Here is a 15,564-nt window from a genome sequence, read left to right on the forward strand (position 1 = left end):
AGGTGAGCTGTGTCATCCACAGAATGTTATTAAAAGGTGTGCGAGCAAAGGCTGAGATCTAATAAAACTAACCATTTCATGCTTCATCAAGGATCGTCTGGGGTCAGACTCGTGTGACATGGTGGGGTGTGTGGTGGTCTCCAGCTGGACACCACGGCCTGCTCCGCGAAAGGAGCTATTTTACCCACCACTGCCTTTGCACCATCAGAGCAAACGGCCACACAGTGAAAGAGGCCAAAAACGGCTGCCATATTCTTGAGAGAGGGCTTCCCTGGTGGCTCAGATGGTAAAAGAATCTGCCTGCAATACTGGAGACCATTGTGACCTTGCAGCTCTCTAGAAAGTATCTCAGGGACTCCAGGGGCCCACTGACCACTGCTTTATGCAAATACTGAGGACACCTCCAGAGCTGTGAATACAATGTTATCATAGGCCACCCCTGGAGAACCTTGGCTTACTAGCAGAAGGAGAGAAGAGAGGACTTCTAGTTGTATACACACCAAAATGGTCTACAAACACGCACAGCGCCGCCCCTGGTCCCCGCCTCTTCTTCCTCGTTGAAGTTACCAAGCATAAAGGACCAGCAGTTTGGGAAAACTGTGCTTGTTCCTTAGGAGACATTACTATTCAAATGAAATTCACATGCATCAGTGACAAAGCAGACTGAAAAGGTTAATCAAACAGGTATAACAACTCCAGTTCTACTAGAAATACTACAATATTAAAACTTGAAACAGTAAGGTATAAGGTTATAGTTTGGATCTCGGTTCAGATACTATCTTTTTTTGGGGGGGGGGGTAGTGCATGGCATGTGGATTGGCCAAAAAGTTCTTTGGTTTTTTTCCATAAGATGCTTCTTGTAGCGTTTAGTTGTCTTTTACTTCACTTGAAACAATTTTGTTAAATTGTATTGTGACGGGTGTCATATCAGCATGCGTTAAAAAAAAAACAAACATCAAAACTGGTGGATTGTGTAGCCATTTGTAGTAGCCATTGAAGATGGAAGAAAAAAAGCAACGTTTACAGCATGTTATGCTTTATTATTTCAAGAAAGGTAAAAACGCAACTGAAATGCAAAAAAAGATCTGTGCAGTGTATGGAGAAGGTGCTGTGACTGATGGAATATGTCAAAAACGGTTGGTGAAGTTTCATGCTGGAGGTTTCTCGCTGGACAATGCTCCTCAGTCGGATAGACCAGTTGAAGTTGATAGTGATCAAATCGAGAAATTAATTGAGAACAATCAACGTTATACGCCACTGGAGATAGCCGACATACTCAAAATATCCAAATCAAGCAGTGAAAATCATTTGCAGCAGCTTGGTTATATTAATCGCTCTGATATTTGGGTTCCATGTAAGTAAAGTGGGGGAAAAAAACAAACAAACCTTGACCATATTTCCTCATGTGACTCTGCTTAAACGTCAAAAAAAAAATGTTCTGTTTTAAAACAAATTGTGGCGGGTGATGAAAAGTGGATGCTGTATAATAATGTGGAATGGAAGAGATCGCAGGGCAAGCGCAATGAGCCACCGTGAACCACCCCAAAGGCATCAGTCTTCATCCAAAGGAAGTGATATTGTGTACATGGCAGAATTGGAAGGGAGTCCTCTAGTATGAGTTCCTTCTGGAAAACCAAATGATTGATTCCAACGGGTATTGCTCCCAATGAGACCAAGTGAAAGCAGCACTTGACATGAAAAATGTATGGAATTAGTCAACAGAAAATGCGTCCTCATCTTCCATGAGGATAACTCAACAAGACTACACGTTGCTTTGACGATCAGGCAAAAATTGTTACAGCTTGGCTGGAGTTCTGATTCATTGGCCGTGTTAACCAGACATTGCACCTTTGGATGTCTGTTTATTTCAACCTTTACAAAATTCTCTTAATGGGAAAAATTTCAATTCCCTCGAAGACTATAAAAGGCACCTGGAACAGTTCTCTGCTCAAAAGATAAAAAGTTTTGGGAAGATGGAACTATGAAGTTGCCTGAAAAATGGCAGAAGGCAGTGGAACAAAATGGGTTGTTCAATAAAGTTTTTGGTAAAAATGAAAGGTTTATTTTTTAACCTTAAAATTGAAGGAACTTTCTAGCCAATCCAATAGTTCCCAGGGACTGAATTTGTGTCCTGTGCATCGGAAGCGCGGAGCCTTAGCCACGGGACCACTTAGGGAAGTCCCATCAAATACTATCCTAATTTAAAAATCCCAACACAAAAAAGGAATTCAGGAATTCTAACACAATCGGATTTGACCATATGGCAGTAAACTTTTGGAAGTCAAATTACTAAAGCATCAGAAAGCAACACGTGCACTTAAAAACAACGAAAGTCATCCTATTAGGGACTAACCACAGATAAAATCTCTAACTTCTTAAAGGAGAATTCCTTATAAATGTTATGCTAAACTGGCTTTCTTCAAAAGAGTTAAAAATCGGGTGTGGAGAAGACTGTATTAAATGCTGATTTCTTGTTACAGGCTGGACCCCTGAGAGCGAGAAGTCTGAATGGGGGTCATCAGTACACGCCAAACGGAGCGGCTGATGATGATCCGAGGGTCGGCTGATGAGGCAATTCTGTACACGATCTACAAGCAGAACATGGCGCACACCCCAGGATCATCAGCGACACCGACTTCCTCCAGGTGGTGAAACGACAAGCAAATTGCAGGAAGAGAGGCTTGGTAAACGGGGGAGGGAGAGAGCAGATAGAGGAACAGGTACAGGCAACACGGTGGCGGAAAAATCAAACAAGCTGTGGTTAAGGCGCTGGGCTCTAAACTACCACCGTGACCTAGAAAAGAGATGACGACCGAGATGGCGACCACCAGCAAGGCCCATCGTCTCACAGCACTCTGGGCACCATGTAAGTGTTTCATATGTATCCACTCACTTAACTAACCCTCATAAGATCCAGACAGGTAGATCCTTTGAACCCCCCTCTCCCCCCGCCCCGGCCATTTCTTCCCCATTTCTGGCAGGGAAGTGAGTGAGCTTGCCTGAGATGGCTCAGCTAACCCGTGGTGGGGCGGGGACCTCGGCCCTGTGACTTCAGACCCCCTGCCTTTAACCACTGAGCACCCTGCCTGTCAAGTTCAGAGGGAACTTTGCTTTTACCTGAGAGTGTGCTTTAAACTGTTACATTTTAAAAGACCAATAAAAATGCCAATAAACGGGAAAAAAAGGTGTACACCCAGCAAAACACTGTTCGGTAAGATGGTGCGGCTGTCTATGCAGACTCCACGAGTGAGAAACCAGGGCGCCCGCCCACCCACGAGGCACTGGGCTACAGGGTCTCAACCCCACCCCACGCGAGATGACCAAGCCCCTGTCTTAACGTTTCACCACCGGCCACTCCTTTGTTAGCAAGGGAGTAAAAGGAAAAACAGAAGAAAGCCTGAAACTTGAATATGAAAGGCCAGTGCTCACTACTGAGGAAACAATGTCTAAGTAATTACACGTCCTTTGCACATTTTTTCTAAAGCAGAACATTTTAAAGACATTTCAAACATTATGAAGAAGTTTACACCTACATGGAAGGTGAACACTTGTATTCACCTTGTATACCTGTATACCCACTTCCCTAGATTCAACAACTAGGGATATAAGCATATTTGCTTTACAGTTATTTTTCTCTTTGTTGTTGGAATTAAGGGGCAGAGATCATGATACTTCACACATATTTAAATACTTCCATCTGCACTTCCTAAGGATGAGGAAAGTTCCTACAAATTAGAATCCTTTTAAAACTAACAGTAATTCCATAGAAAATTCCATATTGCTCTACTCAACTTTCCCCAACAACCACACGGATGTCTTCTGCAGGTTTGATTTTGTTTTGTCTTTAGAACAAAGATCTGATACAGAGTCATTCACTATGTTCTACTGTTCCATCTCTTGCGTTTTTCTTTTCAACTAGAAGGGTTTTTGATTTATGAATAATTCAAGGGCCTAAAACAAAACCAGATTTTTCTGGCTGTAGCAGTTTGTCCTTGTGCACGGGAGCCAATGTCTCTCCAAGATGAATAAGCAAGACTTTTCCTTAAGTACATTAGTGAGAGAAACTAGCCCAGTCTTGGGAGTCCTCCGCATCCTTGATGGTCCTTTTCCATCTGACAGGGAAGAGCAGGTGAGGTGGGCCTTGTCTGGAAGCAGATGGGGGAGATGGGGCAGGGGTCTGTGTGCCCCTGCCTGCACTGGCCCGCGCCCCAGCCTCTGGTCTGGGATGTTCTGCGTGGCCAGGACCTGAGCTAACGGAAGGGTGCCTTGTCCTATCTGATCACTTGGAAATCCAGAGTCCCTCAGCAATTGCTCTAGCTGGGTCTCCAAAAAAGGCCCAAAGGAAACACCAGAAGGTGATACACGTGCCTATGTTTCCTTTGGGAGAGCCACCAGCAGTGGCTTGGGGACGTGGAGCTGGCGGAGGGGCGGGACACCGCACTTGGGACTTACAGGCTGGTGACCTTGGGGAAGAGTGTCAAGGACGTCCCAGCCACCTCCCAGGCAGCAAAGCTGGCAGGAACAAGTCAGTGTTCACAAAAGCTCGTCACATCTGGCAGGTCACGGTCCGGGGGAGAACTGCCCCGTGGGGCTACCTGACATACGGAAATGGAGTTAGGTGTACCCCAAATGGCTGTGCCTGGGAGGACTCAGACCTTTCCTGGATGTAAAACACCCTTTTCCTGACTACTAACCATACCTCCTTATTCTTCTACACAATTAGCATCTTTTAATGAAAAAAAATATGATCAGTTCAGAGAAGACTAATTAACAAAAGGTGTGTGGGCTTTACATAAACACACAGCACCCCCCAGAGAGCTCTTTGTTACTCTGGTTACGCTCCTCGCTGGCAGGCAACTTTACTTGTTGACGTAGAGGCTCACTCCAGGTAGCTTTCAAGGTATACTTCTAAAAAGTCGCTTCACAGAGAGTGACGGCTACACAGTCAACACCCTGGGTCTGGTTCTCTCTATTTGGAGAGAGAGAGTCGCTGGTGTGGTCTTTTGAGGGGGGCTTTCACTTTCAGTAGTCAATGACCCGATTTCCTTCCTAATTCTGGGGGATGAGGACGGTGCGGGGCAGCCACCATCACGACGTTTACTGACGTCAGTCACGCAGGAGCGTCTCACACCTGGGAGCCCGTGTGCCTGTGCACGGGGGGGCTCAGTAGCATATGGGCTAAGTCATCAGGTGGGCTGAGGCAGAAAGGAAGCCCTGGGCCTTGACCTCCACACTGCCCCTGGATCATTCTCTAAGTTTCTATTGGAAATGTAAACACCTTTCGTTGAATCGGTGACTCAGGAATACTTGTGAGAAAACAAACTTTTCCAACAATCAGACTTCCGTTCCCCAAGAAAAAGGGGTTTACACAAAAAGAACAATTTGCTCCCCAGCTCCCCACCAGGCCTCGGCTACCCATCAGTCTTTCAGAGACTGGACTTGCCCACCGACTCCCAGATCAGAGCACATGATGGCTTTTCTGAAGCCAGAATAAAAGCCAGCTGGACCCGGATGGAGAGCAGGGCTTCCTCTCTGACCATCAGCATCTTTTTGGCACAGCTATTCCTGCCTTAAACCTGGCTCTGGAAGTGACATACATCTTACTATGCTTAACCGGCAATTAAAATTCAAGGAACAGTCTCGACCGGTGGCGGGGTTAGGGGCTGGGGGTGGGTTAGGCAAACTATGTCCCACAGGCCAAATTTGGCCAGCCCCCTGTGTTTGTAAATAAAGCTTTATTGGAACATGGTCATGCCTATCTGTGGCTGCTTTCATGGCCAAAAACATTTACTCTCCAGCTTTTCCTGAGAGTCTGTCGATCCCAGTCTAGAACTGTGCTGTCCAATACAACAGCCACTAGACACGTGTCTACTTAAATGTAAAATAACCAAAATGAAATAAAATTAACCATTCCACTTCTCGGTTGCACCAGCCACATTTTGAGGGCTCAGCAGTCACCTGTGACCGAGGGCTGGTGCAGTGGGCAGCACAGAGGACATTCCCGCCACCACAGACAGTTCTCCTGGACGGCCCTGGGAGGACAGGATTTAAGTCATCAAGCTAAATTTACAGCCACCAAGTTCCAGGTGACGCCTCTCCTTCTCCAGACAGAAAAATTTAGTCTAAGTTTCAACAACACGTTCCTGTCACACTTCTTAGAACATGCTAATTCACTATATTAACCACAAACTCTAGGCTACATAACAGGAGATGAGTGTCAAGCCAACTGGGGCTACTAACCAATTCAGTGACTGCATTGTTTACGGACCCGTAAGCTCTGAAAGTTGGGCCACAGTGCTTGCTTCATACTCCGAATTAGGAACCTGCTTGGCACGTGGTAATAGGGACTCGACAAGTATTTGCAAAATGAATGAAGAAATGAATCCTAGGCCCCAAAACGGTCATACATCAGAGGCCAGTGAAGCAGATGGATATTGATAAGATGTTGGGGAAAAAACTGCTATTTCTACAATCCCATGACAAAAGGTCCCACAAACAGCCAAACTTTCTATTTTAAAGTGAATTAAAGAAAAATTCCATACAAAACAAAATAACTGCCTGGGTTGGGATTCTGGCCCTACCACTTACAGGCTGTGTGCTGCAGGCTGTTCTTTTCCCTCTGTGGGGATGACCCCTCTTCTCTAAACGCATGGGGGAGTGGAGTTGGAGGCAAGCCCTAGGGCTCCAGGAGGCATCAGGCCCTTGCTCGCTTTCCCACGCCTGCCCAGACTCAGCTCCTGTGCGCCTCCCTCCCCGGGGCCCCTGTGTGGGCGCCCCGGGGCCCCTGTGTGGGTCCCTCCACTAAACCATCGAGGCCTCTGGGAAGGACCCTCAGCACTGGACACACAGAGGAGATGCTAAGTGGAGATGAAGTTGATGAAGACTCTAAAAGTCAACAAAGTAAAAATAGATTTTGCTAAACCACTCCTGAATATGCTTGCTCTCAAAAGTCCTTAGGAGTAAATCAAGTGTTTTTCAAGTTTTAACTAGTTCACTGTTTGAACCAGAAGTTAAGTTTTACTACCGGTTATTCCTTCTTAAAAACTCAAGTCTCTTGTAGGTTAGTACACTTCACTACTTTTCCCCTCACAATGAGAGAACAACCAACAGCAAAAAAAACACACAAAAACCCAGTTTGGTCACAGTAAAAGAAAGAAAAAAAAATCAGTGTGGTATAAGATATAAAATCAAATATTCCAGTTTGGAATAAATTCATAGCTCAAAAAAAATGTACATTAAACTAAAAAAAAAAATCTGTTATTTATTAGAAGATATCTTAAAAGTTTAAAAATAAACATTTCATGTGCAATAAAATTTTCTTATTGCTAACTCAATCAGTCCCTGTTTTAAGAACTTAAATGGAAACACAATCATTTTGTTTTAGCCCGTATGGCTCCTGCAGCTAAAACACCTGAGTGGTAACTGTGGTCAACATTTGCTTTTTCCTGGGGTGCACTGCAAAACAATGTGACCTACAGGTTGGTCACTGTGGACATTAATTGCCACCAGCTTCATTACAGAGGGTTTGGAGAGAAAAGGCAACCCCTACCTTATTCCAACAGACTGGGTATTCATGTAGTTTTATCTTCCTTCCCTGGGTACACCCTAGGATCTGAAAAATCTTGCCTGGCATTTTAGTCATACAGACTATTAGTCACCTGGAGATCCTGCCCCCACCCTTCCTTAGCACGGGTCCTGACAGTTAAAACTGTTCTGTTAGGACAGAACTGTGATATTATATACATTTTAAAGTGATTTGATGAAGCTTGCTTAACTATCATTTTCTATTTCACCCAATTACGAACAAAAAATTTGCATAAGAAACATTTTTAAATGCTTAAGAAAAAGTATGCTGATACCTATGTTTTAATATAATTATTAATTTACTGTGGTAATTGTGTTTTTAAGCTAAATTGTGTATAAATTTTAAGCTAAATTCTGGATTGAAATTTTGTATAAATTACCAGTGGCAAACTGTAATTATTAAAAGTGATCTATACACACACTGAAAACTTGCTGCCATTTAAAATTTTAAGGCCAATGTCAATACAGAGCCAATTTAAATGCAAAGTGTCTCCTACCATCCCACAAAAATGCTAACAGCTCAGAAATTATGACCCACAATGGATTTCAGAATTTCAAAGCACAAGTGTATTTCTCTTCTGGGCTCCATGGCAAGAATGAAAATGATCCTTTTAACAAGGAAGTTCTTTTCCGGGCATTCCCACATATCTTCTGACTGCAGTTCATGTTTAATTCAGAGATGTGTCCCCGGTGAAACCTTCCGAGTGTTAATTAAGCAACACATTTGTAAGAGAAACTCTGTGCACGGACAACTTGGCCAGGCGTGCCGCCCGCCTCTCCTTCCTACCCCCACCCAATGCCTTCCCCGGGCAGTGACTTCACATCCTTTGACATCAGCACGGCTCTGAAAGGGGGATGGGAGAATGAGCAGAAAGCAGAAAAACCAGCTTTGAACTATGCATGCAAGGCCTCTCTCAAGACTCAAATTCTGTAAGTAGTTCGTAAAATGCCAAACTGCAGTGACACACCCAGCCTCCTCCGGTTAGGTCTGCCGCGAAACGGGGTGAATTCTGCTAGAAAGGACTTCCTGCTTTTCTTATCTGAAGCACAATGGCCATTTATTAACTAACCACGGAAGGTTCCGTTTTGGTGAAACACACAATAACTTACCTCGAATATGGAGAAGGGCCACGGGCTGGAAAGGCCCATTGGAGTTGGCCGCGTCCACCACCATCCCGCTGCCCGCTTTGTTACATGTCAACATCTAGACTTCAGCGGGAAGGGCAATGTACTCCTTAAGGCAAGGAACCAGCCTCCATTTTAGTTTAAAAAAAAAGACAAACTGAAGCTCTCTGCAGCTGGAGGGAACTGGCTGCTTCGTGATGTCAGCAGGCACGGGGCTTGCTGATTGGCCAGAAGCTGCAACTTAAAATGACACTAAAAAAACTGCAAATGGAAAGAGCGTTCTGTTTGGCTGTCAGTGTGTGTGAAAAGCCTGGACATTTTTTGGCTTTCTCAGTCTTCATTTCTCAGTAACTTTTAGGCAAAGATCCCATCTCTTAAGGGGCAGGACTGAGGCCACAAGTCCAGCCAGACTATAAACAAATGATTCGGAGAGAGCCACCAAAAAAAAAAAAGTATGCATATGTGTCTACGTGAACTTTAAATTTTCGCATTTCTCTATCTGGTACCCCAAATTCACTGGTACCTTATACCCACCTGGCCACCTCCTGTTTTCTAATTATTTTAATATCTGTATCATATTTAGCATTTGGGCAACCTATTTTTTTTTAATGCAAATGACTATTTAAATATTACACAATCCCAATTCATTAGTTTGGTCTCTTGTTCTATCAACCTTTCCTACTATCAAGTTATGAACTAATAATCCTCAAGCAGTGGTTTTTTTTTTCCTCAGGGTCTAATTTTTTTTTTATTGGAAAAATTCGTTAAAAAAATTACATGGAAAGTGAAAGTTTTACATGCAATAGTTAGAAAGTGCTATAAATTAAAGGTATTTATACCACCTGGCTGTGAAAATTAAAGTCATAAAATAAAATGCAAGTGTTTATTTTTATACCTTAAAAGGGTCAACATACCACTTTATTTCTCATATTTTGTTTAAATTAAAAAATTTTAATTAAAAAAGATATTTCCCTTATTTTTATGCGGCTAGTATTAAAAGCTGTTATTCAGATCTTAGTCCCCTATCTTCAAAAAAGGTTAATGTAAAACGCTGCTCCAAGAAAAGACATCACTTCTGAATCCCTGGGAGGGGTGTATGTGTGCGCTGGCGAGATGATTCCCTACAATAAGAAGGTTATTACTAGCTCCAAAGGAAAGTGAATATGCTATGAGAAAAGTCTCTGTGCCAGGCAGAACTGAAAAAAATTCCTCACTCCACACACACACAAGTAAGCCTGTCCAAAAAAATTCCTCACTCCACACACACACACAACTAAGTCTTCTCACTTCGTAAGTTCTCACACAACTCCCCCCATCCCCGCTTTTCCCAGTTTGTGAACAAGAACCAAAAAGCCCTCTGGTTTCTAAACATGATTCACAATAGTGAGAAATGGGGCAGGGTCTGCAGTTACACCTGTGGGCTGGCACGCACCCCATTTCAACCAGCAAGTGAACTATGATTGTTCAGGGGTGCTAATTAGCTGCCACCATACTAAGTAAGAAGGTAGTTTTTCACTGTGTGGATCAATAGCCATCAGAAAATACTCAAATAAAAGAACACCAAATCCTACCCTGGCCCCTTATCCACAGAGCTGAAGGATGCTGCTGGACCCCAAAGCCGGGCCCATGAATTCACTTACAACAAGCTACAGGGAGTGGGTGTCATGTGAGCGGGCTCTCCCCACCTGCCGCCCACCTGCCTGGCTCCTCTGCTCTCTGAACAGCCTGTGCTCTGAGGCAGGTACTATGAATTTAGATCCTGGCTGCTGACCCTCTGAGTCCATCAGACGCGCGAGGATGGCTCTCCGAGGACTCACTGTCACCTCGCACTCAGATCAACTCAGACTCAAGTGCAGCCAGGATCGAGGCTTGCAGGGGGCTTCCCGAGGGGTCAGAAAGCAGACACTTAATGAAGATCTGTACCCTAAAGAGAGAGACAGTGATTTGTTCTCAAACAGTTTAATATTTCATATGAGAGGAGAGGGGGAAATGTGCCTGTCCTAAGACCGCGCTGATGAGTGGAATGCAAAAGTAACAGGGAAAGACTCCTAGAATCTTTATATAAAATATACAGATTAAAGTCAAAGAAAAAGGGGAGACACTTCTTGATGTATCTTTCCTAATGATCTCGGATCAAAAGATCTCAACTTTATTAGCGATTTTCCCCCATGCTCTTTTGAAGCCTTATGCATATGAAGTAGCTCTTTAAAGAACTTGAAGTCTGTGATCTGAAAATCACTGATGAAATAAGAGTCTAAAATATAAATAAGCAAACAAACATAAATAATATGGAGAAAGAAAAAAAAGAATAAAGATAAGGTATGTTTCTGGACCGGAAGCATACATACGATAAATAAGCTGATGTTAACATTTTCCCCAAACTGGTTTATAGTTTTAAAGCAATTCCATTCAAAATTCAGAGGAGGCTTCTTATTTTCCTGGGTAATTCTAAAGTTCACTTGGAAAAATAAAAAGCATGAAGAACGAGAACACTACTTATGAGAAAAGCAGGTCCTGCCAACTATAAAGTTTATGAACCGAGGACAGTGTGATGTAGGCTGGAGAGCCAGGTCTTGGGACAGAAAGCAACAGCCCCTGACACAGTGAGTGTAGTTATACAAGTGTACCGTCTGGATAAAGGATGCTCAGAACCACAGAAAGGTAAAGGTTACCCAGATAACTAATGGTTACATGTGGGCAAAATCTAAGTCTTCACCTCACACCAAAATAAATACATGGGTCAAATAAAAAAAAAATGAAGGTAAATTTAAAAAAAATCAAATCAGCCCCGTCCCCAAGTCCCCACAGTGTTGAGAAGAAAAGGGAAGTGACTGTCAATTCTCAAGTAGAAAAGGATAATTAAAAACACTGGACAACGCTTAGGGGATATTCCTCACATTGAAATATTTACAAAATTTTTATATGTTCCCTCCAAAAATCAAAAGGAAATATAAATGCTATAATTACAAGAAGTTGATACTATGCTGTAATTTACTCGAAAAAATTGGGCAAACTCTGGGAGACAGTGAGGGACAGAGAGGCCTGGTGCGCTGCCCTCCATGGGGTCACAAAGAGTCGGACACGACTTAGCGACTGAACAACAACAATAATTAGAAAAAAACTAAGACCTCAGAGTTCAAATGATTCAGTTTGCAAAAGAACTATAACTGATCACTTGTTGCTGTTCAGTCGCTCAGTTGTGTCCAACTCCTTGGGACCCCATGGACTGCAGCACGCCAGGCTTCCCTGTCCTTCACCATCTCCTGGAGCTTGCTCAGACCCATGTCCATTGAATTGGTGATGCCATCTAACCATCTCGTCTTTGTATGAAAAAAGCATCCATCTGTCAAATCAGCAATAATTTAAAATATAATTAATACTGGTAAAGGCATGTTGTAACCTTGACAACAAATCTATAAATTGTTCTGATCCTTTTGGAAAATAAGGATTGGCAATAAAATTTGTCAGTGTGTAAAGATTTTTTAAGTAATTTAACTTCTGGGAGTCTATTCCAGAAATGTAGTAGCCATGAGTGAGGATCACGTTTTAAAAATAAAATTATTTAAAAATTTGTGTTAAAGTACTTCTCAGGTGGTGCTAGTGGTAAAGAATCTGCCTGCAATGCAAGAGATGTAATGAGTTACGGGTTTGATCTGGGGTTGGGAAGATCGCTGGAGAAGGGCACAGCAACCCACTCCAGTATTCTTGCCTGGAGGATCCCATGGACAGAGGAGCCTGGCGGGCTACAGTCCTTAGGGTGGCCAAGAATGGGACCCGACTGAAGTGGCAACACGCACACACACATAACGTGAAATCTACCGCCTTTACCATGTCAAAGTGTAACACTCTAAGAGGCATAAGTACGTTCATAGTGTTGTGCGACCATCACCACCATCCATCCCCAGAACTTGGTTCATCTTGCAGGGAAGGAGCTCTGTCCCTATTAAGCACTTCCACCCTAGCCCCTTCCCCTCTGCCCCTGCACGTTCGGTCTCTATGACTATGGCGACTCTGGCTACCTGAAATTTAATGTAAGTGGGATCATGCAGCTTTTGTCCTTTGGTGACTGGATTATTTCACTCAGTGTATGTAAGGTTCTGCTGTGTTGCATCATGTGCCAGAATTTCTTCCCTTTTTAAGAATGGGTAATACTCTATTGCAGGGATATATCACATTTTGTTCTATTGACCCCTTGATAGACACAGGCCATGTCTGCATTTTGGCTGTTGTGAATAATGCTGCTATAATATGGATATACAAATATCTACATCTCTGCTTTCAATTCTTTTGGGTATATTCCCCAAAGTGAAAATATGGTAATTCTATTTTTAGCTTTTTGAGGAACTGCCATGCTGTCTTTCCACATTGTTGTTGTTGCTCAGTCATGTCCGATTCTTTGCGACCCCATGGACTGCGGCACGCCAGGCTTCCCTGTCCTTCACCATCTCCTGGAGCTTGCTCAAACTCATGTCTATTGAGTCGGTGATGTCATCCAACCTTCTCATCCTCTGCCGTCCCCTTCTCCTCCTGCCCTCAATCTTTCCCAGCAACAGGGTCTTTTCCAAGGAGTCAGCTCTGCACGTCAGGTGGCCCAAGTGGCAGCATCAGTTTACATTCCCTCCAGCAGTGCACAAGGGTTCCAATCTCTCCACATCCTTACCAACACTGGCTATTTTCTGTTTTTCTGACAGCAGCCATCCTAGTGGGTGTTAAGTGGTATCTCACCGGTTTTGATGTGCGTTTTCCTAATGATGAGAGATATTAATCACGTTTTCATGTGCTTATTGGCTGTTTCTGTATCTCCTTTGTAGAAATGTCTACTCAAGTTCTTTGCACATTTTTAAATTGGGTTGTTTTCTTGTTGTTGAGTTTCAGGAGTTCTTTATAAGTTTTGGACATTTATCCCTTATCAGATACATGATTTTCGAATACTTCTTCCCATTCCATGGGTTGTCTTTTCATTTTGCTGATTGTGTCCTTTGCTGCAGTTTTAAATTCTGATATAGTCCAATTTATCAACGTTTGCTTTCCTTGCCTGTGCTTTGGTGTTATGTCTGAGATATCATTGATAAATCTAATGTCATGAAACTTTTCCTCTATGTTTTCCTCTAAGGCAATATTAGGTCTTTGATCCACTCTGTTAAATTTTTAGGTTTGGTATAAAATAAGGGTCCAGTTTCATTCTTTTGCATGTGGATATCCGTTTTTTTCCAGCACCACCGTTGAAAAGACTGTCCTTTTCCCAGAGTGGTGGCATCCTAGAAAACCATGTGACCATACATGTGACAGTTTATTTCTTGATCTCTTATACTCTTGGTGTATATGTCTTGTTTTTCTTTTTTTAACATTTATTTATTTGGTTGTGCCAGGTCTTAACTGCAGCATCTGACCTCTTTGTTGTGGCATGTGGGATCTAGCTCCCTGGCCAGGGATTGAACCCAGACCCCCTGCATTGGGAACGCAGAGTGCTAACCACTGGACCACCAAGGAGGTCCCACATATGTCTGTTTTATGCCAGTACCACACTGATGTGACTACTGTAACTTTGCAGTAAGCTTTGAAATCAGGAAATGTAAGACTTCCAATTTTGTTCTTCTTTTTCAATATTGCTGTGGTTATCCAGGGTCCCTGGAGATTCCATGTGAATTTTAGAATGGATTTTTTTCTATGTCTGGGAAAAAACATTGTTAGGATTTTGATCGAGATTGCAATGGATCTGTGGATCTCTTGGGCAGTACTGAGGTTTTAACAATACTAAGTCTTCCAATCCATGAACACACATCTTTTCCATTTACTGGGGTCTTCTCTAATGGCTTTCAGCATACAAGTCTTTCACTTCCTATGTTAATTCAAAGTATTTTATTCATTTTGAGCGCATCACATTTTAAATTTATGATTCGAACATACTAGAAAATACCTTAACGTCAAAGGGATTATCCCACACAGTGAAATTTTTTACACATTTATCAAAAGTACTTATGGATTTGTAAAGTAAAAATAAGTGAGCAAAGCAGTATATAGTTTTTCAGAAATGGTATGAACATAAAAGGAAACATTCTCAAAATATCAACGGTAATCACTGTGGAGTGTTACGGCTACGTGTAGTTCTTCTTCCTGAAATGTCTCTACATTGTTCAGTATTGCTAAAATAAGCACACAATATTTTCGTGAAAATTAACAACTAAATAAAAACACAGAGGTTTTTTTTTTTTGATTAGCAGATTATTCTTATTGTCATCTTATTTATGTTTTGGCTGTGCCATGTGCCATGTAGGATCTTAGTTCCCCAACCGGAATCGAACCTGCATTCCCTGCCCTGGACGCACAGAGTTGTGAACAATGGGCCCCCAGGGAAGTCCCCGGACACACAGATGAAGTGACAGCAGGGAGACTCCCTCAGTGAACGCTGCCCCCTCAGGCACAGGCTAGGAACAGAGAAGGGGCTGTGGTGGGAACCTAGGATATACGATGCAAAAGATGCACTGTGCTGCATAAATGAGATCAAGTATGTAAAAAACAAAGAAAAAGGGGCCTAAATGAGGCATGAAAAACTGAACCACAAACATGAGGATGCTGATTCCTCGTCTCAAGGAATCAGTTACAGGCTGCTTCAATTCTGACTGCACGACTGCACCGAACCCACAGGCTCATCTAAGCTTCCGAGGCCCCTCCAGAGCCCTCTCCTCTCAATGAAACAGACACTCAGCCAGCGCCTGTGCCGGGGAGAGGCCGCCCTCACCCTCCATAACCCCAGGCTGGTCCTTCTTTCCTTCCCTGTCGGGGGGTGCGTCTGTGATCCCCCCACATCCTCGGCTGTGTGGAGGTGCCAGTGCCACTGGTGGAGGGGGCACGCCC

At 43.2% G+C, this 15,564-nt stretch overlaps 1 protein-coding gene and 1 long non-coding RNA gene across 48 annotated transcripts in view; one reads left to right on the top strand and one right to left on the bottom strand.

The window, feature by feature from the left end:
* The window catches only part of PPP2R5C (protein phosphatase 2 regulatory subunit B'gamma), a 150,918-nt gene that overhangs the window by 95,112 nt on the left and 40,242 nt on the right, over positions 1-15,564 (bottom strand). For 6 of the 47 annotated variants that reach the window (XM_081548821.1, XM_081548816.1, XM_081548819.1 and 3 more), the window contains exon 1: positions 8,695-8,868. The exons of the other annotated variants lie outside the window; for them this stretch is intronic. In XM_081548821.1, the coding sequence (XP_081404947.1) occupies positions 8,695-8,788 (94 nt within the window). In that variant the 5' untranslated portion in view covers positions 8,789-8,868. Of the gene's footprint in view, positions 1-8,694; positions 8,869-15,564 lie in introns of those variants that run through there. 47 annotated transcript variants of the gene reach the window in all.
* LOC145529111 (uncharacterized) overlaps positions 8,434-15,564 on the top strand; it is a 30,414-nt gene continuing 23,283 nt past the window's right edge. The window contains exon 1 of the long non-coding RNA XR_014070932.1: positions 8,434-8,514. This is a non-coding gene — a long non-coding RNA (uncharacterized LOC145529111). The remainder of the gene's footprint in view (positions 8,515-15,564) is intronic.

The sequence above is a fragment of the Giraffa tippelskirchi genome, chromosome 12, assembly GCF_054371585.1.
Source record: "Giraffa tippelskirchi isolate mGirTip1 chromosome 12, T2T-mGirTip1v1.2.pri, whole genome shotgun sequence".
Lineage (NCBI taxonomy): Eukaryota > Metazoa > Chordata > Mammalia > Artiodactyla > Giraffidae > Giraffa > Giraffa tippelskirchi.